Below are 22,934 nucleotides of genomic sequence, written 5' to 3'. Positions count from 1 at the left end.
AAATGCTCTTTCTCAATTCACCTGTTGCACTTCTGACCTTTCACCAGACCAGAGGCTCACTGAGACTATGTGTATGTCTTCTACTAAATAAATGTTTTAACCAAGAACTTCTACTAAAACCTTAATATAAAATGACCTGATATAAGTGTTTTGTAAGCATGTATTGCAATTCCTTCTATGGCTCCAAGTCACTTGCACAATAGATTGTCCGGACATCGCGCCGAACAAAGCTTCCAACCCCCAATTAATTGACCGAGCTCCAACTCTTTAATAAGCACAGATATGCATTGTGTATAAAATAGTCATAACTGCACCTGAAATACAAGGTCAACATAATAACTGTATGCATAACATCTTAAGGCCTTCTTAAAGCTATCTGTTACATTGTTAAAGCCTCGTCTTAGCCTGCTGCTCAAAATAACTTCCTGCTTCTGCAAACTCTCTGCAAGCCTGTTTCCTGTCAGCCTGTGACTTTTAGCCTTTCTGAAAGACACACACTGTTCAACCCCTGAATGCAATATAAACTCCAGATTATATTATTAATGCAATGGTAATAATGATGATTATTTAACAATAGCAGTAAAATAATTTCCCTGCTCCACAAATATTAGAGTAGCAAACTCTACAGGTTGGTACATCCTGAGAAAGAAAGAAAGACGTTTGACCTTTAACAAACACATTTATTCATATCACAATTCAATAATACAAACAAAACGCTCACAAAGTCAAAGGAAGCATCACAAAAACACCACCCAAAAACCACACACACTTAGATCCACGTGTAGTTATCAAAAACAAATACACTGAATAATAATATCACTCTAAAAATGCAAAACAAGTGCACCATCCTCCCTCAATGAACATAAAACATCTCTAATACACCACAAATCTGTAAACATCTGTAGATTACAACACGATAAAAAGCATCCACTTTCAATCTCGATGCAACTAAGCCCTTAAAACTAAGTGCTGCATCAGTCCAACCCTGTCCAAGCATTTCATGTTTCCTCGTTTTCCAAATTGCGAACTTTGCCATACCAAGAAGGAAATTGATTAAGACATGAGTCTTCTTTTTCAAAGCTCTGTACTTAAGACTAAAAACAAAAACTGCCATAGAAAAACGCTCACCCAGGGCTTCCACCCATTCCTGCAATAAACTAAACAGGCTTTTTAACCTCACACAGGACAAAAACAAGTGACAGCGACTCCTGTTGTTCACAAAATAGACATCCACCCCTAGTAGTCGGGTCTAGCTGTGTGTCTGTTCGTAGCTATAAATCCATGTATAATCCTCCACTGGAGGTCACCAACCTGTTTCTCAACAGGTGGCTTATACAGGACCCTCCATCTGCCCTTCGGGGCAAGGTCTGAACCAAAAACCTGTGTCCACCTCGACTCCCTGACCCCCCGAGCACAAGTTCAGCACCTTGGCACAACTCTGATACAGGTGCTTCTTCCCACATGAACTGAGAACACCCGACACCAGTCCATTCTCCTCATGCCATCCATCAAAAGCTGGCGCAGCTGAAAGTACTGGAAATACGTACTCGTACCCATTATGCCACTGGTCAGCTAGATTGCAATTTTCAGCAAATAGTTTCAGTGACACAGGTAAGGACTCCCAGACGTCTTCCAGGATCCTCTTTAAGATTCTGGTGGACTTGATGTTAGTAAGGTTGCACATCCTTTCTATCGATAGTTTTGCGAGGTGACCCAGTTTCACAATCCCAGCTTGAATGAACTTGGTCCTTATTGTAGGTGATGACAGCAAACAAAAAGTCATTGTGAAACAATGGTTCTTCAAAAATCCCCAGCCAGGTCTAGGGTCAGGATCACGGAAAATCTTCAGCGTTTTCCAAGCATCCAACACTGAATGATAAAAAGGTGTTAAACCCATCATATCAAGCTCTGCTGTTTTAAGCAAAAACAGATGCTTATCCAGTCCAGGATATCCAGCTTTCTGGGGAAGCAGCCGAGCCAAGGGCAGCCAACAGTAACTACTTCCATAAAGCAGCTTCTGAGCAGTTTGTAATCTGAACGCAGTGGTCTTGGCCATGATATCCACAAGTCCTTGACCTCCCTCTGACACGGCAAGAAACAGTACAGATGCCTTAAGCCAATGCTGCCCGGACCAGAAAAAATCCACAATGAGACGCTGAACAGCCCAGCAGGTGGAACCAACCCCACAAGCTTGTGCCACAGGGACGAGGCAACCAGATTATTGGCAATCAGAGCCCTACCCCTATATGACAGCTGGGGTAGCAACCATGTCCATTTACACAACTTGGACTCAACTTTTTCCTGTACGCCCCTCAGTTCTTTTTCTGAAATTGTTCGTTACCTATAAAAAGTATAAAAAGTGTCTTAATACCATTCCTTCCCCAGCACATATTTCCTGGCAGGGTTGGACTGTTCTCTACGCACCAGTTACCCACCAATAAGTCCGGGACAATCGCCTGGACGCCGAAACTCCTGGTAGCCAGGAGGATGTGATCCGCCTCTTCCGCAAGGGAGCGGTAATCCTTCGTGGCCAATAGCGGGGAGTTGGTAAGGCCAGCGCGCACTGGAGCCGGCAGCTGTCGGAGAAAGAGGTAGGTGAAGAGGCAACCCGTTCTCACTCCCAAAGCGTAACATTTTACGCTAGGTGACAAATCGTCACCATATTACGTTTTCGGCTACCCACCACGTTCCTAAATGACGACCTCGGAAAAAGAGGAAATATGAGAACCGTCTGGACTGAACCTACACATGTTCGCTCTTTTTCTTCAAATCGCTTAGAAACACGCTATTTAACATCATTAAAGTCCTGGTTACGGTCTGGAATAAGGTTATGGTTAGGGCTAGGGATAAGGTTAGGTTTAGGGCTGGAATACAGGGCTGGAACGTCTATTACCGCGGGAGCGTCATTGCACTGGATTCCAGCCATAACCCGCCGCGTACCATAAGAACGCCGAAGGTCTCCTTTCGCGTTCCTCAGGAACGCCGCGGGACGTGACAAAACGTCGACATGTTACGCCTCGGGAGTGAGAACGCTCTGGAAGAGGAATCCTCCGTCATCCGTGGCCAGTAAGGACAGCATGCTCTCCATGAGCTCGAGAGCGGTGCCATCGCCCAGGCCCGCGAGGGAAAGGAGTTTCTCGGCCCGCTCAGCATCAGAGAGGGAGTAACGCCGCAGCAGCGCCTTGAGGGCGGTGTACTTGCCTGGGCTGGGGGGTCCCGGAGGAGAGTCATCACGCAGCGGGTTGACAGCGGGTCAAGTGAGGCCACCACATGGTGGTATTTAGCAGAGGTGTAGATTCAAGTCACATGACTTGGACTCGAGTCAGACTCGAGTCATTAATTTTATGACTTTAGATGTTCTAAGACTTGTGACTTGACTTGGACTTTTACACCAATGACCTGGGACTTGAATTGGACTTGAACCGGTTTACTTGAAGAGACTTGATATTTCACCCAAATATAAAAGTTAACACGCATATTATATAGAAAGTGTGCACCATTAATTCAATTCATTCATTCATTTATTCAAACCACACTCCGTACATATGTGTGCGTGAGCTGTAGCACAGCCAATCAAATTAACCAGATGTTTTTATTAAAAGAAAAAAAAAAACGCTCAAAAATGCTGCAAAGAGTTATTTTTTTCAGGTACATAAATTATTAAGTAGTCAACAAAAAACCGAAATGCAACATGCAAAACATGTAAGAAGAGAATCACAGAAAGATATGGAACAACTTCCAACTTTGTCCGACAGTTGAAGTTGCATAAAGAACAGTAGGCGGGGCTTCTCTTTTGCTACGATGAGATAGCTGACTTCATCTAACTAGCAAATGTTGTCCAGGCTCCATTGGAGATACAGTTTTTTTTTTAATGTGTATGATATTTTTGTCATGCGATTTTAAAGCCGGTCCTACAACCGCATCCAAGAATAACATGCAGCTTATCTCAGAACTGTCGGTGAAAATTATTCTTGGAGCTAGGTTTAATTGAGCTGCATTTTATAGAGGTGCAATTTCACAATTTGTGTATATTTTCTAAGTTCACTATTTTGTCATGTGTTGAGAAAAACACAGATTTAAAAATTACATGGTCTAACACAGCGGTCTCCAACCTTTTTTGCGCCACGACCGGTTTATGCCCGACAATATTTTCACGGACCGGCCTTTAAGGTGTCGCGGATAAATACAACAAAATAAAACTAGTACCGGTACCGAAAAAAAGAAAATTTATTCATAACACACGTGAAAGACCCAGGAAACCAGAGTAAACGATAAAAACGATAACAAAATAACGATAAAAACGATAAAAACCCTGAAAACCATACATTTCACACCTGAGCCTCAACTCTCGCGGCCCGGCACCAAACGACTCACGGACCGGTACCGGTCCGAGGCCCGGGGGTTGGGGACCGCTGGTCTAACATTTACATTTAGCATATAACTGCAACATGCTTTTTTTTTTTTTTTTTTTAAAGACTTGAAAGGACTTGAAATTCAAAGTTTCAGACTTGTGATTTTACTCGGACTGTTACACCAGTGACTTGAGACTTGACTCTGACTTGCCTGACATTACTTGAGACTTGACTTGTGACTTGAGGATAAATACTTGAGACTTGCAAAACAATGACTTGGTCCCACCTCTGGTATTTAGTATCGTCGGCTGAAACTCCACGAAGAGCAAACTGAGCTTCTACGTGCACGAACCATAAAGGAGGGTCGTGAAGCCAAAAATCCGGCAATTTAAGCGCTACAGCAAACGCAGCCATCGGCGGAGGTGGAAGTCCGGCAGCAGCCGATGCTTCCAGGCCACCAATGTGGGGGTCACCAATGTGGAGGTATGTAATAACGACAGGAGAGGTCTCAATGTCTCACTCCAACTTTATTAACTGACTCTGTAGCAGAGGCGGAGCCAGACATTTGAAACACCTGGGGCTTAGCCCTAAAGGGTAGTATGCATGTGGGATTTTTTTTTTTTTAGAATAGGTAGAATAGGTAGAAATGACTGAAAGATTAATTGGCTCTGTTTTGAGTTTTGTTCAAAAAAGAATGACTTCATATAGGAAAAAAATATATCACATATACAGGACACCTTAAGCTAGGTTTTTAATTAAGCAGCTAGGCAGAACAAAATCAGGGCTGTATCAAGACACAGGGACTAAACCCCAATTCAACCAGACCCAGAACTGATCCGGAATTAAAACAGGACTACAACAGTTCAAAATCAGGACTACTGAGGACTTAACCAAGACAGAACCAGAATCAGAACTAGATGATAGCAGCACTAAAAATCATCATAGACCTGCACTACACTTATTTTTTAATTCTACCAAAGTCCAATATTTAGATTGAGAAAAGTTTATATAATTATTTATCCTTGTTGTGCAAACAAGCCTGCAGAACTTAATAAATACAGAATTTGAAAAATAGTAAACCTAAAAAGAAACACTAGGTACGAGATACATGAGGACCTGTGATACGGTGATACTTCTGGTAAACAACCATTTGACTAACATGTGAGTCTCACCTACTCTTGTTTCACCTCTCTCTGTGTGTTCCTCTCTCCTTCTTTGTGCTGACAATCGTCAAATATACAGTTGAAACCAGATATTTACACACAAACACTTTTTTAATTGTAACATCAAATTAGACTAAATGTTTATTTTTTTTAGGTTGATAAATATAAAAACATATTTGTTAACTTTAAGAGTAAAGAGAGAAAATCTGTATTTCTTAATTGTAAATGGCACCAAATTGTATTCAAACTGAGCCACACTTATGGAGCTCCACAGTTCTCTTCCTGGTGTTTTGTTGACATCTCTTGATGTTCCCATGTCACAGAAACAGGCTCTGTGTTTTGCCTTATATGCATCCACAGCTGTGCCACCAGTTTACTCACATGGACTCTACGAACCTATCAGAAGCTTCTTCAGCTCAGGATGGAATCGTCTGCAGTTTCTTATTAATTAACATTAAACTTAGTGTACATGTACTCCTACATTTGATGAAAGTGATAAAAAATAGAAGCTCTGTCTCTCTTTATTCTGACATTTAACTAATTCAAAAGATATTTCAATATTTATTTATTTTATACTGAACAACATACAAAGCATAATATATAAAATAACATCTACCTGAGTTTTTCTTTGAAAGAAGCTCCTTATGTCCATTCTTGTATATCAGTGCATTACTGAAACGCTTTGTTTAGCCGTGGAGGGAAACAACTGAAAATATGAAATAAACACATGTAAGCTAAGACTCTCTAAAGAAACAGCTTTGTTGTTGTTCAGCTTTTCATTTCGCCGTTTGTTGATTCACTTGAAGAGCGAGTAACGTAATATTGGTCAAGTGATCAGTTTGATATCTTTCGTGATTCACCGTCATATTTACATTATTTGTACAGTACGAATGATTTGCTTTGGTACCTGGTCGAACTTCAGTTCTCCTCTGTCTGCCTGGCTGCGTTTCTCCAACAGCGCACTCGCAGGCAGCAGCTGCCCCGCCCCCCCCCCGCTTAGTGCCTGAGCTCGGATCATACCAATATCAGGGGGGATTCACGCACAGTCGTAAATTCCCACAGTGTGCACTATGTGCTTCGAATATTGTGTGTAGTTTTTGCTTTATACAGTTGTCAGCCAGGCATCTAACTATGAAAAAATTACACTCCAAAAGACCCCGGGCTTCTGACAAAACAACCTGGGCTTAAGCCCAGGACTTTATTAAAGCAGAGAAGTGGAAAATTCTTGTGTGGGCAGCTCAGTCACCTGATCTTAACTGAGCTGAGCATTGAGACTGACCTTTGGAAGAAAGGCCCACAAACAAACAGCAGCTGAAGGCCGCTGCAGTAAAGGCCCAGCAGAGCATTAAAAAGGAGGAAACCAGCATCTGGCGATGTCCATGAGCTCAACACTTCACGCTGTCACTGCCAGCAAAGGCTTTTCAACCAAGGATTGGAAATGAACATTTTATCTTCATTTATTTAATTTGTCCAATTACCTTTGAGCCCGGAAATGAAGGGCTCACTGACAATTAAAATAAATCAACAAAATTACTTACAGTATAATCTGTGTGTCCTTCCCAGTACTTAAAATGACTTACACAGTAATTAAGATTACTGCATTTACAGTTACTCTAGAAAAAGGATTGTTTTGTTTGGCACTGTGTAGTTAAAGCTCGTTTTCCGGTTAAGAAGTGTTTCATGTTCTTTGTTTTTCATTAAAGGTGAATAAAAACAGGCTCAGATATAATAATGAGAACTATCAATGTATCATTTTTATATTTCATATAAAAAGACAATTGAATAAGATAAAACTTTATTAATCCCTCGGGTGGGTTCCTCTGGGAAATTCGGTTTCCAAAAAGCACAGCACCAACAGAAGTTACAGAGTTACAGAATATTATATATATACACACACATATATAAATACAGAGACATATATAAATAAAATATACAAAGGGGATAAATAGGAATAAAAATAAAAATACAAGTGAATTGCACATTTCAAGTATTGAGGTCTATTGCACCGTTGACTGTTAACAAAAGTATTGCACAGTGAGGTGAAGAGGCACTACAGCTTAGTTGTTCCCTCCTTTGTCCTCCTGTTTCCCCTCCCTCTCCCCTCCAGAGAGGAGTTAAACAGTCTGATGGCCTGTGGGACAAAGGAGAATATGCACAAACCTAAGCAGTACTTACTCAGTAACTCCTTACAATTTGTGTCTCCTTTCCTGTTAAACACCTGGATGTTAGATAAGGTAAAATAACTCTATTCCCTTCTTTTAATGTAAATACCTTAGTATTAGTAGGTAAATATAGTTATACTGTAATTTCAGATAAAATAGGGACCCCACATTTTATGTTCTGTTGTGCTATTCAAACATACACACAAGATTATATATATGAAATACATTACATTTAGAGCACTACAGTGCAGTGACAAAAACTGTAAACAGGACAGTGATTAATGAAATACTGCAAAATGAAATACCAAACCTAAATCAGCTGAAGTGGAAGTGACTGTGAAGACTGATGTCATGAAGTGGAAACTGAATCCAGTCGGATTAACACAACGCTGTAGCTGCCAGTTCATATTGACTTTACTATTTAGCTCTTGTGGCAAGAAAGAGTGAATTTGCTCTTTTGTAATCTGACACACACACACACACACACACACACACACACACACACACACACACACACACATATATATATATATATATATATATATATGTATGTATATATATATATGGGTGTTATATATATATAAAAACACCCAGCACGCCCCTGCGGGCGGTTTATCCTTCAAGCTCGGGTCCTCTACCAGAGGCCTGGGAGCTTGAGGGTCCTGTGCAGTATCTTAGCTGTTCCCAGGACTGCGCTCTTCTGGACAGAGATCTCCGATGTTACTCCCGGGATCTGCTGGAGCCACTCGCTCCAGCAGATCGCTATATATATATATATATATATATATATATATATATATATATATATATATATATATATGAACGTCAAAAGCTTTAGAGCTTCGTCAACTTTTTTTGCTTAAAATAAAAAACAAAGACTTCAGACTTCAGGTATGAGCGGACTAAGTTCATTCATGTCTCCCTCCTGTATTTAGGGTCGCTCCATAACCCCGGTCCGTTGGATTCAAATGGTGCCGCTATATTGGTACTACATCGCGGTTAGAATGTGTTATTTAACCTCCTAAGACCTGAACTCTTCCACAGCAGCATTTTTAATTTCTCTTTGATATTTGGTCATATTGGGGCCCGATGAATGTAAAAACAAAGAATTACCAGATTTTTTTAACCTTATTTTTGTTTTTAAGAAAAATAAGAGCCAAAAATGAGGATATTCGTTTAAAATTTTGATAGGTTTTGTTTTAATTTATTTAAAAGAAATAAAAGGGGGACTCTAAAGCCTGACAGCTAACTAACATGCCGTGATCTTTACATACAGCCTGGTGTGTGTGGCGAGATTAGTCGTTTTAGCTTTAGCCATGCCCTAGTACTACTGTCGCCTAGGAAACGGGGCGGGGCAACGACGCTAGCGAAGCGTCAGACGGAGCTGATAGGTGGAAGTGCTGCATGACACCATAGCGTGCCATGGTTCCATCGGTGTGGTGACACTGGGAGGTGAAGCGCAGTGTAATCTGCAGCTTCACATCTCCTGCACGTCGCGCTGTTAATCGGACCTCCATAATCATCTTCTTACCAGGTAAGTCAGTCACTCACACAACGACATTTTACTAGCAAAATAACAATAACCTGCAGGTTTATATGAGTAATTGACTTATTGAAATCGTATAAATAAAGTTTCTTATTTAGCACTTTAAAATAGCTGTGGTGTAAAACCGAACCCTGTCAGTAACCATTTCTACGGGCTGTTATCTTAACGTATTAAGCGCTTTTGACCAGACGCTGTAGAAATCAAACCAATCGATCCCGTTTCAAACTGTCAGATTATCATCGGGCATCCTCGGGAAGCTCTTCGGTTTACATGTGTTATGTTGTAGCCCCGCTGCAGCATGCTGACCCGCGTGTTCCGTGCCCACGGGCTCGTGGTGGCCTCTCACCCCTGGGAGGTGATTGTGGGGACAGTCACCCTCACTGTCTGCATGATGTCCATGAACATGTTCACTGGGAATGACCAGATATGTGGCTGGAACTTCGACTGCCCCAAAACAGAGGTGAGCAAAGGATCAGTGTCAATAATAACAAGTGGTGCGATTTTATTCTATTAATTCTATTGTTTTTTATTATTGCAGGAGATTCTGAGCAGTGACGTCATCATCCTCACCATTACGCGTTGTATCGCCATCGTCTATATTTACTTCCAGTTCCAGAACCTGAGACAGCTGGGGTCCAAATATATTTTAGGTATCAGTGCTCGTGTGTTTGTAGGACATGCCGGTGATGTTTCTCCCTTTTGACCTGACTCCGTCTGCGTTTCCTGTAGGCATCGCTGGCCTTTTCACCATCTTCTCCAGCTTTGTATTCAGCACAGTTGTCATTCACTTTCTTGATAAGGAGCTCACTGGCCTCAAGTAAGGACACACTCGATAAAAAGATCCTTTTTTCAGGAGCTCTTTCAGAAACGTGCGATAAAGAGTTTGATCCTGTCTTTCAGTGAGGCTTTGCCCTTCTTTCTGCTTCTCATCGACCTCTCCAAAGCATGCGCTCTCGCCAAGTTTGCCTTGAGCTCCAGTTCTCAGGTATGCACTATTATATTTTGGTTTTTATTGCCACATCCTAACAGCAGCGGAGAAACTGATATGTCACTCATATGTTTTCAGGATGAAGTGAGGGATAACATTGCTCATGGGATGGCGGTACTTGGACCTGCCTTTACTTTGGATGCTCTGGTGGAATGCTTAGTGATCGGAGTGGGAACCATGTCAGGTATGTGCTCCTGTTGGGTGTTCGCATTAGGAGAGACTAGCTTGTGGGTTCCTGAGCTTGTTTTCCACAGTTTCCATGAACCGATGTCAGACACAAACATACTGTTTTACATGTAACCTGAAGCCACTTTTACGTTGCTGTGAAGTAAGCACTGTTTGAATCATCTGTTTTCACAGCTTGCTGGAAGCTGTCGTGTATTTATGTCTGGTCACTTTAGCACCAGTTGAGTTTCCCACATGTTTGACTATTAATCACAAGTTTTCTTCTATATGTGAAATCATTTGGACATAACTACATTAGTAATCAGATCAAAGGTTGTGTGACTGCACATTAGTGCCAGGTGTGGTTTCTTCCCCCACAGGTCACCAAACTGGACACTACGCTGAATTTATCATTGCTGTTGTAATAGTGGACAGACTTTAGAAACTGAGTGTTGCTGTAGAAAGTGAATAACGCCTTTCTGTGATTATGATGCTATAGAGGTGTGACTTGTTGTCGAGCGGATATCTGTGTGGTGTCTTGCAGGTGTAAGGCAGTTGGAAATCATGTGCTGCTTTGGATGCATGTCTGTCTTGGCCAACTACTTTGTGTTCATGACTTTCTTCCCAGCATGTGTTTCCCTGTTGCTGGAGGTAAGGGCACAGCTTTCCTGCATGTGTCTGACATGTTGATGTTTGTGCGGGTTTCTTTGATTGTTCCTGTTATTTGTTCGTTCAGCTGTCCCGCGAGAGTCAGGGGGGCCATCCTATCTGGCAGCTCAACGATTTGTCCAGAGCAATGGAGGAGGAGGACAACAAACCCAATCCTGTAACACAGAGGGTCAAAATGATCATGGTAAGCTTCTAACGGGTTACTTAGTGTCTTTGTCTTTATTTGAAGAATTGTGTAATGTTTGTCTCTGCTCCACGTTCAGTCTCTCGGCCTGGCCATGGTTCATGCTCACAGCCGCTGGATTGCTGAACCATTGTCCATAAACTCTGCAGTGGACATGCTCGGGGTCGGCATGGAGCTGGACCACTTCTCACCCAGGAGAATTGAGCCGGATAAACCTCTTTGGCAGTTCTACCTCACGAGGTGATGCAGTAGTTTAAGTTGTTTTAATTTAACGTTCGCACAGTTGTGATAACTGCCCCATGGAGCATTGCACATGCTGTTGAGCTGCTGAACGTATGAGACTTTCTGTGTGAGACATAAAGGGCAAAAACTCTGTTCTGTGAAGAGATGGGTGGTCAGGGTCACCTGTGCTTTGTGTTTGTGTTCATAATGGAATTGCAGAGTTTTCCTGGACATTCCTGTTGTCGTGCTTTTGTGAAGTGAAACATGTTCCTCTTCATCTTACCTTACAGGATGATAACTATGGACATAGAGCAAATGATCTGTCTGCTCTTGGCCCTGCTGCTGGCTATCAAGTACATCTTCTTTGAACAGGCTGAGATGGAATCCACGCTGTCACTGAAGAACCCCATCTCCCTTTCCACACACACCCTAAATCCTCCATCCCCATCTGAGCCCTGCTGCAGGGAGGATCTAGTTACGTCACGATGCCACGCCCCCGCTCACACCATGGCTGTTCCAGGACCCGCCCATAAGGAGGAGAGAGGTGTGTCTACTGATAGTGGTAAAACAGACGGACTTGTTAGCGCTTTGTTATCAAATTCAACCTTGTTATCCTAGACGAGGTTATCCGGCCCCTGTCTGCTGCCGACAACGATCATCATCCAAGGAGCTTCTTTGTAACGAGGGAAGAAGAATCCAAGTCTGAGAGCACGGAGAACATGCTCCCCCAAAAGCCCAGAGACCTGAACCACTGTGTGACCATCCTCAACGACCCTAAGGTCAGCCATTAGACGCAAATCGCTGAAGCCCGTCTTCGAAAAACTCGTTCACAAACGTTGAGTCATTTTCTTTGTTTCGAATCATGCGATATTAAAACTGTTGCCATCAGTTGTGATCTTTTAAAGAATGCTAATAATTTCCCACACATATCTGCTCAGGCATCAGTTGTATATGTGCTGGACTTCAGGGTCGTTATGTTGCTTTGAACGCACTTATGCTGACATAACATGTTATGTTGTTGGTAATGAAAGGAGCTCGTTTCAATCAGAGTATAGAATCAAGTTACTGACCTCATCAGGTAGGTAGTCGAGGGTGTCGGCCTCAGCGGCTTTGGTGTGAATGTGGAGAAGAGGGGAAAACAATGGCCCCCAAACAGGAAGTGTTTCCAGGTGGAGGCCATTGACATGTTTGTCCTTCCTCATCTTTTCTGACTCATGTCGTTTCCCTTTCAGTTGAAACGGTTCAGCTTTATCACAGGAAGACTGACAAGCCCACAAAAAGTTTCAACTTTTGATTTAGTAAGAGCAGCTAACTGCAGCTACAAGATGGGACTGCCTTCACTTTAAAGCAGACCTGACCCCGCCTACCTCCACCTCGTTCAGTTGCAGTTTGATAAGTTAAACAGATCACCTCTACTTAAAGAGAAAATACCTGCACAAAGGTGTGATCTGCAGTGATTGTAGAGCTGCAGTTTACACACACTCGTCACGGACGCCACGGTAACCTCAGACGCATTGATGTCTTTGAACTGTTCTTTTTCCAACTGGAAAGATTTTCAAAAACAAGAATTTGGTTCACAAGTTTGAATTTTCTGTCATTTGTGTGGTAAAAGTACAAACACGGGGTCAAAAGTACTCATACACACAGCAGCTACTTTAAATAAACTCTGCCAATGATGCAGGAATCATGTGGCCGACGTGCAGCTTACAAAGTAACATTAAACCAAATTACCATGAAATTCAATGAATTAGTGAATGTTTGACCACAGCGTGCATGTAGTCCACAGCATTTACTGCTGAGTTAGGACTGTGTAGATATTTATATAAGCAGCATGTATGGTGTCAATGCCAACAGTCATCATCATTTAATGAACTGGCTATGACCTGTTTTCCATAATGTTTATTTGTTGTGGGGGGAAAATGACATGTTTATGAAGACGTTTCAGAATTATTTCAGTCTTTTAGTTATTTTATCTTACTGTATATTATTTTATTATCTTACTGTATATTATTTTATTATCTTACTGTATATTATTTTATTATCATGTATTTAAAGTAAATCCCCAGTGTCTGGTCTGCGCAGACTATAACTGACCGTGAGTCTGGTTGTTGCAGCTGGGCCCTCGTTTCCTGAGTGATGCTGAGGTGATGCTCCTGGTCAGCTCTAAACACATCCCTGCCTACAAACTGGAAGCCATCATGGAGACCACAGAGCGAGGCGTGGCCATTAGAAGAAAAATGTTATCAACCAAGCTTCCCTGTTCCTCTGCGCTCTCCTCTTTACCGTACACAAACTATGACTACTCGAAGGTGAGACACAACTACGTTCTCCTCTGTTGTCGTCTAATTTCTGCCTGAACTGCTCCAAACTTACCTCAACATTTCAAGCAAAGGGCCTTACCACGGGGCAAGGACAGGAGGAAGACTTTAGTAGTGTGTTGTACCTGTTACACATTCTTTGTTATAAGCTATCACCACACAACTGTAATGACTGTTCACACACATCATAGCAAAGTCTTGTTTATAAAGTAAAGTTTGTTTTGATAAACAGGAAGTGACAAAGCGCTGGGTAAAACAAAGAAAACAGGCACCAAACAGATCAAACAAAAGGTCAAAGGTCATTTAAGGTTAAAAAACTCAACAGAAGCTTTATTAAAACAAACACTTGTAACTGCAACATCTGACCATGTGAGCCTAGTTATACTGATCATTACCATTTATAATTATTAATATAACTGTAACATTAATGAACACAGAGCATTGCAGCCTGACCCACAGAGCAGTGGGAGGAAAGCTCAGGTGTATTTACAGTCGCACAGGTGACAACATGATGGAGCATCACGTCGTACAGGAGGAGCACACGTACACACTACAAGAACTGTACACACTGAAAAGTACACAGTCAGTATAATGAGCGGGCCGTCTCAGCGTGACCCACTGTATATGTTAGCTGTGTGTAATGTGTTGGGACATTTATGATTACAGCTGCTCTGCTGTATCTGTGTTACTTATTTTAGTTGCTGTTCTTACTGTCCTGAAGCACCTGTGACCAAATGATTTCCTCTGAGATTAATAAAGTTCTCACGTTCTTTTCTCTCACCTTATTTACTGGGATGTGGTGGTGATTCCCAGTACAGTATTAATTTTCTGAGAAACTATTTTGGTCCAAACATCAATTCTTAGATTTAAAATAAAATGTCACTAAGTTATTTTGAACACAGCCCTTGTTTCCCAGGTTGTCGGCACCTGCTGTGAGAACGTGATTGGCTATGTGCCCGTACCTGTGGGTGTGGCTGGACCACTATTTCTGGATGGGAAACAGTTCCAAGTTCCCATGGCAACTACAGAAGGCTGCTTGGTCGCCAGCACCAACCGCGGCTGTCGAGCAATCGCAGTGAGTGTTGCATGTGTTGTTACTGCTACTCTGCATGTGCTGCAGGACGAGTTACAGCATGAACGCAGTATATGAAAACACTGTGAACCATGTGTCGATATTTACCATATATATGTGTGTGTGTGTGTGTGTGTGTGTGTGTGTGTGTGTGTGTGTGTGTGTGTGTGTGTGTGTGTGTGTGTAGCTGGGTGGGGGAGCCCGTAGTCGTATCTTGGCTGACAGCATGACTCGGGGCCCTGTAGTCAGACTGCCCTCTGCCTGCCGTGCTGCTGAAGTCAAAGCCTGGCTGGAGAGCACCCACGGTTTTCAGGCCATCAAAGCCGCCTTTGACAACACCAGCAGGTAAACTGGTCTGCAGTGTGTGTTTGTGTGTCTGTTTGTGTGTCTGCAGTGTGTGTTGTTCCTGTGTGATGGAGGACTGCTGTCTGCAGGTTTGCGAGGCTTCAGAAGCTGCTGGTGGGTCTGGCAGGGAGAAATCTTTATATCCGCTTCCATTCAAAGACTGGAGATGCGATGGGGATGAACATGATCTCTAAGGTAACTGTGGTCGTGTCTGCAGCTTCGTTTAATGTGGAGAAACACACGTGTTGTTTTGTTAAAGGGATTTCTGCGACATCACCCGTTGCCTACTGGTGGTGGTCAGAGGGCCCGGTGGCGCCTGTGTCCGGCAGCCTCGCCTCTGTCAGTGCGCCCCAGGGTGGCTGTGGCTACAATGTAGCTCCATCACCAGTGTGTGTGTGTGTGTGTGAATGGGTGGATGTGGTGTAAAGTGCTTTGGGGTCCTTAGGGACTAAGTGAAGCGTTATACAAATACAGGCCATTTACCATTTACTTACACCATCACCCAGTGCTCACTCATACTGGATTAACAAAGGTTCTTATTCAGCACTTCTGGAAACACTGTTTTAGATGGATCAGCGTTTCTCAACATGAACCTGCGTCGCTGTGTCAGATGCATTTATGACGTAGCAACCATACGTGATGAATCTGATCTACCCGCAGGGCACAGAGGAGGCTCTGAGGGTACTGCAGCAGCACTTCCCAGAGCTGCAGGTGGTGGCTGTTAGTGGGAACTACTGCACAGACAAGAAGCCAGCTGCCATCAACTGGATCGAGGGCCGGGGAAAGTCTGCTGTCTGCGAAGCCACCATCCCTGCCAAGGTGGTCAGAGAGGTAGGAAGCACTGTGTAACCTTTACTGGGACTAACTGTCTGCCAATAGAGTTTCAGCAGAAACCTGCAGTGAAGCAAACTTTCACTTTAGAAGATGCACGTACTGACTCTGCTTTTTAGAGAAGCATTAAATCTAAGCACAACTTTAAGGGTTAAAAACAGTCTGACAGAAAACAGGATTCAATTTGTCACACAAAACTGAAGAAACAGGATCTAAGTTCAAAATTATTGATCATAACACTCAGAAGTCTGATGGACCTTTATCGTCTCTCTAACAGGATGACGTCACAGAGCACAACTGTGTGGTTTTACCCACCAGGTGCAGTTAGAGTTCTTTACCTGTGCTACCTATGAGTCACTGGGTGTGTCCCATCTGGAGACTCCAGTGTCCTCCTGGGGGACCTGCTGAGCTGAACCACAGTTTGTTCACAGGAAAAAAACTATTTGAATGTCCAGAAGAGTTTCGAGGACTTGAAAAATGACGCTGATATTTAAACTCTCTGCTGTTCTTAGTCTGACAGGATCTTCCTCCACAGTTTGAGTCAAACATGTTGATCTGATCAATCATTCAGTGCTTTTTTATTTTCTGCGGCACAAAACACTGAACTTCAGAATCACATTCTTTATAACACAATACTGTGAGAGTGCACGCAGTACTGTGTCACAAAGAATCACTACTGTGTGCACAGTGGGGTGAGAAGTGTTTGGCCCTCGTGTATTTATGTTTGTCACACCCCAATGTTTCCGATCATTAAACGAATGTAAACTTTAGACAAAGACAGCATGCAGTTTGTAAATGAAGGTGTTTATGATTTAACCTACATGAAGAACATCTTTCTGGCAGAGACTCGTCTTTAATCGAAACACTACACTCACATCTAAAATTCTATTTTCATTTGAAAAGATTTGAATTTTAAAAAGTATTTAAAGTATTTCCTGTTGTCATTTAACAACGACTCGCTGTTTGAGAACAGCTCCACCTGTCAGGTCTCTGATGTAGCTCATTGGAAGCAAACCGTGGCTGCACTTTTCATGAATCGCTTTGATGGTTTGTAAAAGGACGACAGCGTTTCATGCTGCTGTCTCGGTCTCGCTCCCTTCAGGTTTTGAAAACAAGCACAGAGGCTCTGGTGGAAGTTAACATCAACAAGAACCTGGTGGGTTCAGCCATGGCAGGAAGCATCGGAGGTTTTAATGCACATTCAGCCAACCTGGTCACAGCCATCTACATAGCATGTGGACAGGTAAATGACCTGTGAGGAAATGCTGTGCATCACAGCTATTCCCATGTGTCCTGTGTTAATGTGTGTGTGTGTGTGTGTGTGTGTGTGTGTGTGTGTGTGTGTGTGTGTGTGTGTGTGTGTGTGTGTGTCCTGTGTTAATGTGTGTGTGTGTGTGTGTGCACACAGGACCCAGCTCAGTCAGTAGGCAGCAGTAACTGCATCACCCTCATGGAGCCGTCAGGCCCAGCAGGAGACGACCTGCACATCTGCTGTACTATGCCATCTATAGAGCTGGGCACTGTAGGAGGAGGGACCAACCTGCCTCCACAACAGGCCTGTCTGCAGGTACGAGCACATCAAGCATGTCAAGCAACCGAAGATCAACAGTTAACACTGGGCAGTCCTTTTCATTTTGAAGTGGTTACACAACTGTTAGATGTTTAGGATCATGTAATATTGTTCAGTTAGAGGTGTCAGTAATGACAATGACTGATGGATGCGTGGTGCACGGTCTGAGTGCATGAAGAGCTGAGCAGGAGGGAAGCCTGCAGGGTGAGCACAAAGTAAGAGGCCGTAAAAACTGTCAGTCGTGTAACTCGCTGCTGTGACAGTAGATCAGTGAGTCACGTGAAAAGAGTTTAGCAGGCTGCTAGCTAAGATGACGGGAGAGAAACAAAGCAAACCCGTTTACAGTCGGTCATCTGCAGCAGGAAAAGTGAAAACAATGACGTTCCACTGAAGCAGGCGTAGCTTCCTCAACAATCCTTTCAAAGCTCTTTTCAAAAAGACTTTGATTCAATAAAGACAGTTTTTATTTCTGCTTCCCTCCCAGTTCGTGTCTGTCTGGACGATTACAAATCAGTGACACGTGTCCCCGAGCACCTTTTATTAAACACACACAGTGAACACGCCACACATTTACTTTATGCAGATGTTAAATGTCCAGCAGTGTCCGTAAAAACAAAACATTTTGGATTTCAGCTTGGACCGTGTCTCCATGACGACTGTTTTTAGTTTGCACAGTCTGTTGTTGTACCTGTGCGTCTGCAGTGAGTCACAACTAAAAATAGGACCAAGTGCAAGTGTGAGCAGAGGTATATGGCGTGCTGGTGCACAGTGACACAAACATGTCACAGTCGTGTGGTTTTTAGATCCTTACATGGATAAATGGATTAGCAGCACTGTTTCATTCAAAGCTGCATCCGTGGAAGGATTTGGTTGCCATATAACTTGTGTGTTCATGTGTGTGTAGATGCTGGGTGTGCAAGGAGCCAGTCAGGACTGTCCAGGTGAGAACGCCCGACAGCTGGCCAGGATCGTGTGTGCCACCGTACTCGCTGGAGAGCTCTCACTGATGGCTGCTCTGGCTGCTGGGCATCTGGTCAAGAGTCACATGACCCACAACAGGTAAGAGCCTGTAATCCAGTGTTGGAGTTACGTCATTATAAACTGCAATGGGATTTAAAAACAAAATCTGTGTGTGTGTGTGTGTGTGTGTGTGTCTGTGTGTGTGTGTGTGTGTGTGTCTGTGTGTGTGTCTGTGTGTGTGTGTGTGTGTCTGTGTGTGTCTGTGTGTGTGTGTGTGTGTGTGTGTCTGTGTGTGTGTGTGTGTCTGTGTGTGTGTGTGTGTGTGTGTGTGTGTGTCTGTGTGTGTGTGTGTGTGTGTGTGTGTGTGTGTGTGTGTGTGTGTGTGTGTGTGTGTGTGTGTCTCGATGGGGGGGTTCTCGTAGGACAAAGGGGGGCCTTGCAGAAACAGTTTGGGAACCACCTTCTTAGACTAATTTGTATTTGTGTTTGTACAAACTCTCACCTAATGATTCTTTATCTACAGCCAGTCAAACAGAAGCGCTGCACTTCACTGAAGCAAGCAGACTGATTTGTGTTATTGAGCTGCTCCTGATATTGCAGGGCTGTCACAGTGTTGTCCAAATCAGAAGAATTCCCTATAATGAATTGTAATAATGAATAATTCATTTCAATGATTGTGTTATATTTAAAATGTGAATGTCAATAATCATTATTTAATTCTACCAACCACAGAGATCTAATGAATCTATTCTGTCTTTGTTTTGGTGCAACGACGCCATGATGGCACCTGTTCTGACTCTTCTGTTCACAGGTCGAAGGTAAACCTGCAGGAGGCAGGAACGTGCACCAGGGAAGCATCGTGAAAGAACAGCTGGGTCTGCTGGGAAAACTCACGTGGCCAATCGGAAAGGGGCGAGTGATTCATCACTGACCTTAAAGACGATTCAAATCAAAGAGACTTTCTGCTCAGCAGTTTCTATTCTGACATTAAAGGATGAATCCGTATGTTTACATGAACAATCAGTTCATGACTTCTTTTATTTCAGCAGAATGATGTAAGCTTTACAGCCCACTGGAGTCAAATTAAAATGCCTCCCCTCCTACGTCCAGTCTGTGAGCTGTGAATACAAATACCATCATACGGGTCACTGATGTGTGAGACATGCTGTTTATCACACTTTATGCTTCATAATTATTTCATTTCCTTGTCTAACAAGGACACGTTTCAGCTGTTAAACATTCAGTCTGCACTTCAGCCTTCGAGAACTACTGATTACATTTGGCTGGTTTTATAAAAACGTGTCCACATCCTGACACAAACACTACAATACTGCACAAAAGTAAAAGCACATGTGGTAATGCAACAGTAGCTGACTGCCTTTGACCATAATCGCACACGTGACAGCAACATTAGCATTGCTGCTGCAGACATGTGTGGATCCCACAGAAGAAATCATAACACACAAGCTTAACCACAGCTTTATGTGCTGGAAATGGCAAAGCAACAAAACTGGAACGAAGCTGAGTTACAGGCTGACAGAAGGTCACGCACCACGAGGGAGCTCACAACGGACAACAAAGGGAACAGCCCACAGCTGACACTAATCCAGATCAAAGGAAGCAAAATCACAGATTAGAATTAGAGAGGAGACTATCAAAATAAAACAGGGAAACAGCAGAGAGACCCAGGCTGGGAATCAGTGGACTCAGATGAAGTCAGGACCAAACCCGTACAGAGAACCAGAACAGCAACACCTCCCCAGCCCCAAAGACTCAGGACCATGACAAACCCCATCACACATCGCTCATGGTGCTGGTGGTGGAGGTCAGTCAGTTGGCCTGTTGTTTCTTCTTCTTTCAGCTGCTCTCTGTAGGGTCGCCCACAGAAGGTCGTCACCCTCTTCCTCACCCACTGCATGCCCTTCATCACTGCATCCACGAGCCTCCTCATTGGTCTGTTTCTTTTCCTCATTTCTGAGAGCTCCATTTTCTGGATCCCTTAAGTAATTTAAGCAGATGAAAATCTGAAAATTGTGTTGTGTATTCAGCCCCCTGTGCTCTGATACCCCTAAACAAAACCCAGTGATATCAGTGGCCTTTAGAAGTCACCTAATTAGATAATCAAGTTGGATGGAGCTAAACATGTGGCAGAAAACCTGTTGGAGGCTGCAAAGGAGGTGGAGATTGACCTTCCAGCAGACAATGTAATGGTTTATATCAAAGAATATCCACGTACTGGGTCTAAATCACACCGAACATCTGTGGCAAGACTCGAAAACTGCTGTTCACAGACGCTCCACATCCAATCTGACTGAGCTGTGATAAAAGTTAAATGCAACAATGAGTAAGTAAGACTGAGAGTGTGCAAAAGAGGATTCTTAAATCATGTACATCAGACACTAAAGTGTGACGAGATCCTGCAGAGTCCCAACAGCCGGGGCCCACAGGACTGCAGGACCCTGCAGGACTGATGCAGGGAGGAGGGATGTGATGCACCTTATGTCGAACCCTGCTTTATGATGGGAAAGTAACTAAAGGTTATGACAGCCATAGTTTTTAAATTCAAATTCAAATTTTATTTGTCACGTACACAGTCATACACAGTACGATATGTAGTGAAATGCTTGGACAACTGCTCGTGACCTAAAGAAAAAAAAGGAAAAGGCTATGAATAAGATAGGAAATAAATATGAAAAATTAAAAAGGGTAAATTTAACTAGGAAGGAATAAAATATAAATTAAGGTTAAAAATGAAATAACTGTACAACACAAATTAGAATGAAGGGTAAATTTAACTGGGAAGAATAAGATAAAATATATAAATTAAAGTTGAAAATAAAATAACTGTACAACAAAATACACAATATAGAACTATATAAGAATGTATGAAGAAATATAAATAAATATATACACAATAACAGCAGCGTGATTTAAGTAATGAAGTGAAACAAAGTCCAGAAAGTCCAGTGTGTGTGTAAGAACTGTATGTGTGGGTCAGTACTGTGTGGTGGTGTGATTGAGAGACCGTATCGCCTGCGGGAAGAAGCTCCTCCTCAGTCTCTCTGTGTTGGTCTTCAGGGAGCGGAATCGCTTTCCTGACCTCAGCAGAGAGAACAGTCTGTTGTTGGGATGGCTGAGGTCCTTCACCATCTTCCTGGCCTTGGTCCAGCACCGCCTGCTGTAGATTGAGTGCAGGTCAGGGAGCTCGGAGCGGATGGTGCGCTCAGCTGACCGCACAACCCTCTGTAGAGCTCGTCTGTCCTGCATGGTGCTGTTCCCGAACCAGGTTAAGATGTTTCCCGTCAGGATGCTCTCTATGGTGCACGAGTAAAAGTTCCTGAGCACCTTGGAGGGCAGTTGGAAGTCTCTCAAGCGTCTGAGGTGGTAGAGACGCTGACGGGCCTTTTTCACCACGGTGTTGATGTGACAGGACCATGACAGGTCCTGCGTGATGTGAACTCCGAGGTATTTGAAGCTGTCCACTCTCTCCACTGGGCACTCGTTGATGACGGGGGTCTGGTAGTTCCTCTCCTGCTTAGTGCTGAAGTCCACTATCAGCTCCTTTGTCTTACTGACGTTTAGAAGGAGGTTGTTCCTCTGGCACCAGTTCTCCAGATTCCTAATCTCCTTCAGGTAGGCCGTCTCGTTGTTATCAGAGATCAGGCCCACCACGACGGTGTCGTCAGCAAACTTGATGATGGTGGTGGAGCTGGTAGTGGCCACACAGTCATATGTGTACAAAGAGTACAGCAGGGGGCTCAGAACACACCCCTGGGGGGCTCCAGTGCTGAGAGTGGTGGAGGCTGAGACATGTCCGCCCATCCTTACTGCCTGTGGTCTGCCAGTTAGGAAGTTGGAGATCCACTGACACATAGATGAGCTGAGTCCCAGATGCTCCAGCTTGGTGGTGAGTGTGGAGGGAATTATGGTGTTAAATGCAGAGCTGTAGTCTATGAAGAGCATTTTAACATAATTCCCCCTTCTAGTGTCCAAGTGAGTGAGTGATGTGTGGAGGAGATGAGAGATGGCATCGTCTGTGGAACGATTTGGACGGTAAGCGAACTGTAGTGGGTCCAGTGTGTCTGGTAGTGAAGAAATGATGAAGTCTCTGACCAGGCGTTCAAAGCACTTCATCACTACTGAGGTGAGGGCTACAGCGCGATAGTCATTGAGAGAAGCAGGGTGGGGTTTCTTCGGGACAGGAACAATGATGGACTCTTTGAAGCATGTGGGGATGACCGACTGAGATAAAGAGATGTTGAATATCTCAGTGAACACAGGAGCTAGCTGGTATGCGCAGTCTCTGAGGATACGACCTGGGATGCCATATGAATATGATACAAGTATGGCAACGCGGTGGTGTGGTCAGCACTGTTGCCTCACAGTA

At 43.5% G+C, this 22,934-nt stretch overlaps 1 protein-coding gene across 1 annotated transcript; it reads left to right on the top strand.

Moving 5' to 3' along the window:
• The first annotated feature begins 8,953 nt into the window (after window positions 1–8,953).
• Window positions 8,954–19,650, top strand: hmgcra (3-hydroxy-3-methylglutaryl-CoA reductase a). Its single transcript, XM_026186498.2, has 20 exons — window positions 8,954–9,211; window positions 9,510–9,683; window positions 9,762–9,873; window positions 9,953–10,040; window positions 10,124–10,208; window positions 10,290–10,395; window positions 10,921–11,027; window positions 11,113–11,229; window positions 11,309–11,469; window positions 11,742–11,995; window positions 12,070–12,230; window positions 13,566–13,760; window positions 14,686–14,844; window positions 15,029–15,186; window positions 15,276–15,381; window positions 15,847–16,017; window positions 17,120–17,260; window positions 17,426–17,584; window positions 18,492–18,646; window positions 19,359–19,650. The coding sequence occupies exons 2-20, from the start codon at window positions 9,522–9,524 to the stop codon at window positions 19,408–19,410; spliced, it is 2,649 nt and encodes an 882-aa protein (XP_026042283.2). The 5' UTR covers window positions 8,954–9,211; window positions 9,510–9,521; the 3' UTR covers window positions 19,411–19,650.
• Window positions 19,651–22,934: the final 3,284 nt, after the last annotated feature.

Source organism: Astatotilapia calliptera, chromosome 12 (assembly GCF_964374335.1).
Source record: "Astatotilapia calliptera chromosome 12, fAstCal68.1, whole genome shotgun sequence".
NCBI lineage: Eukaryota > Metazoa > Chordata > Actinopteri > Cichliformes > Cichlidae > Astatotilapia > Astatotilapia calliptera.
Note: the sequence above shows the minus strand (reverse complement) of the source record. Positions and strands in the feature narration are given on the sequence as shown.

What these genes read in the sequence shown, in the direction of transcription:
- hmgcra (XM_026186498.2), top strand. Translation starts at nt 9,522, where the DNA reads ATGCTGACCCGCGTGTTCCGTGCCCACGGGCTCGTGGTGGCCTCTCAC. An exon ending in CAAACTATGACTACTCGAAG is followed by an intron (nt 13,761 to 14,685) that starts GTGAGACACAAC and finishes CTTGTTTCCCAG; the next exon opens with GTTGTCGGCACCTGCTGTGA. An exon ending in GCCTTTGACAACACCAGCAG is followed by an intron (nt 15,187 to 15,275) that starts GTAAACTGGTCT and finishes TGCTGTCTGCAG; the next exon opens with GTTTGCGAGGCTTCAGAAGC.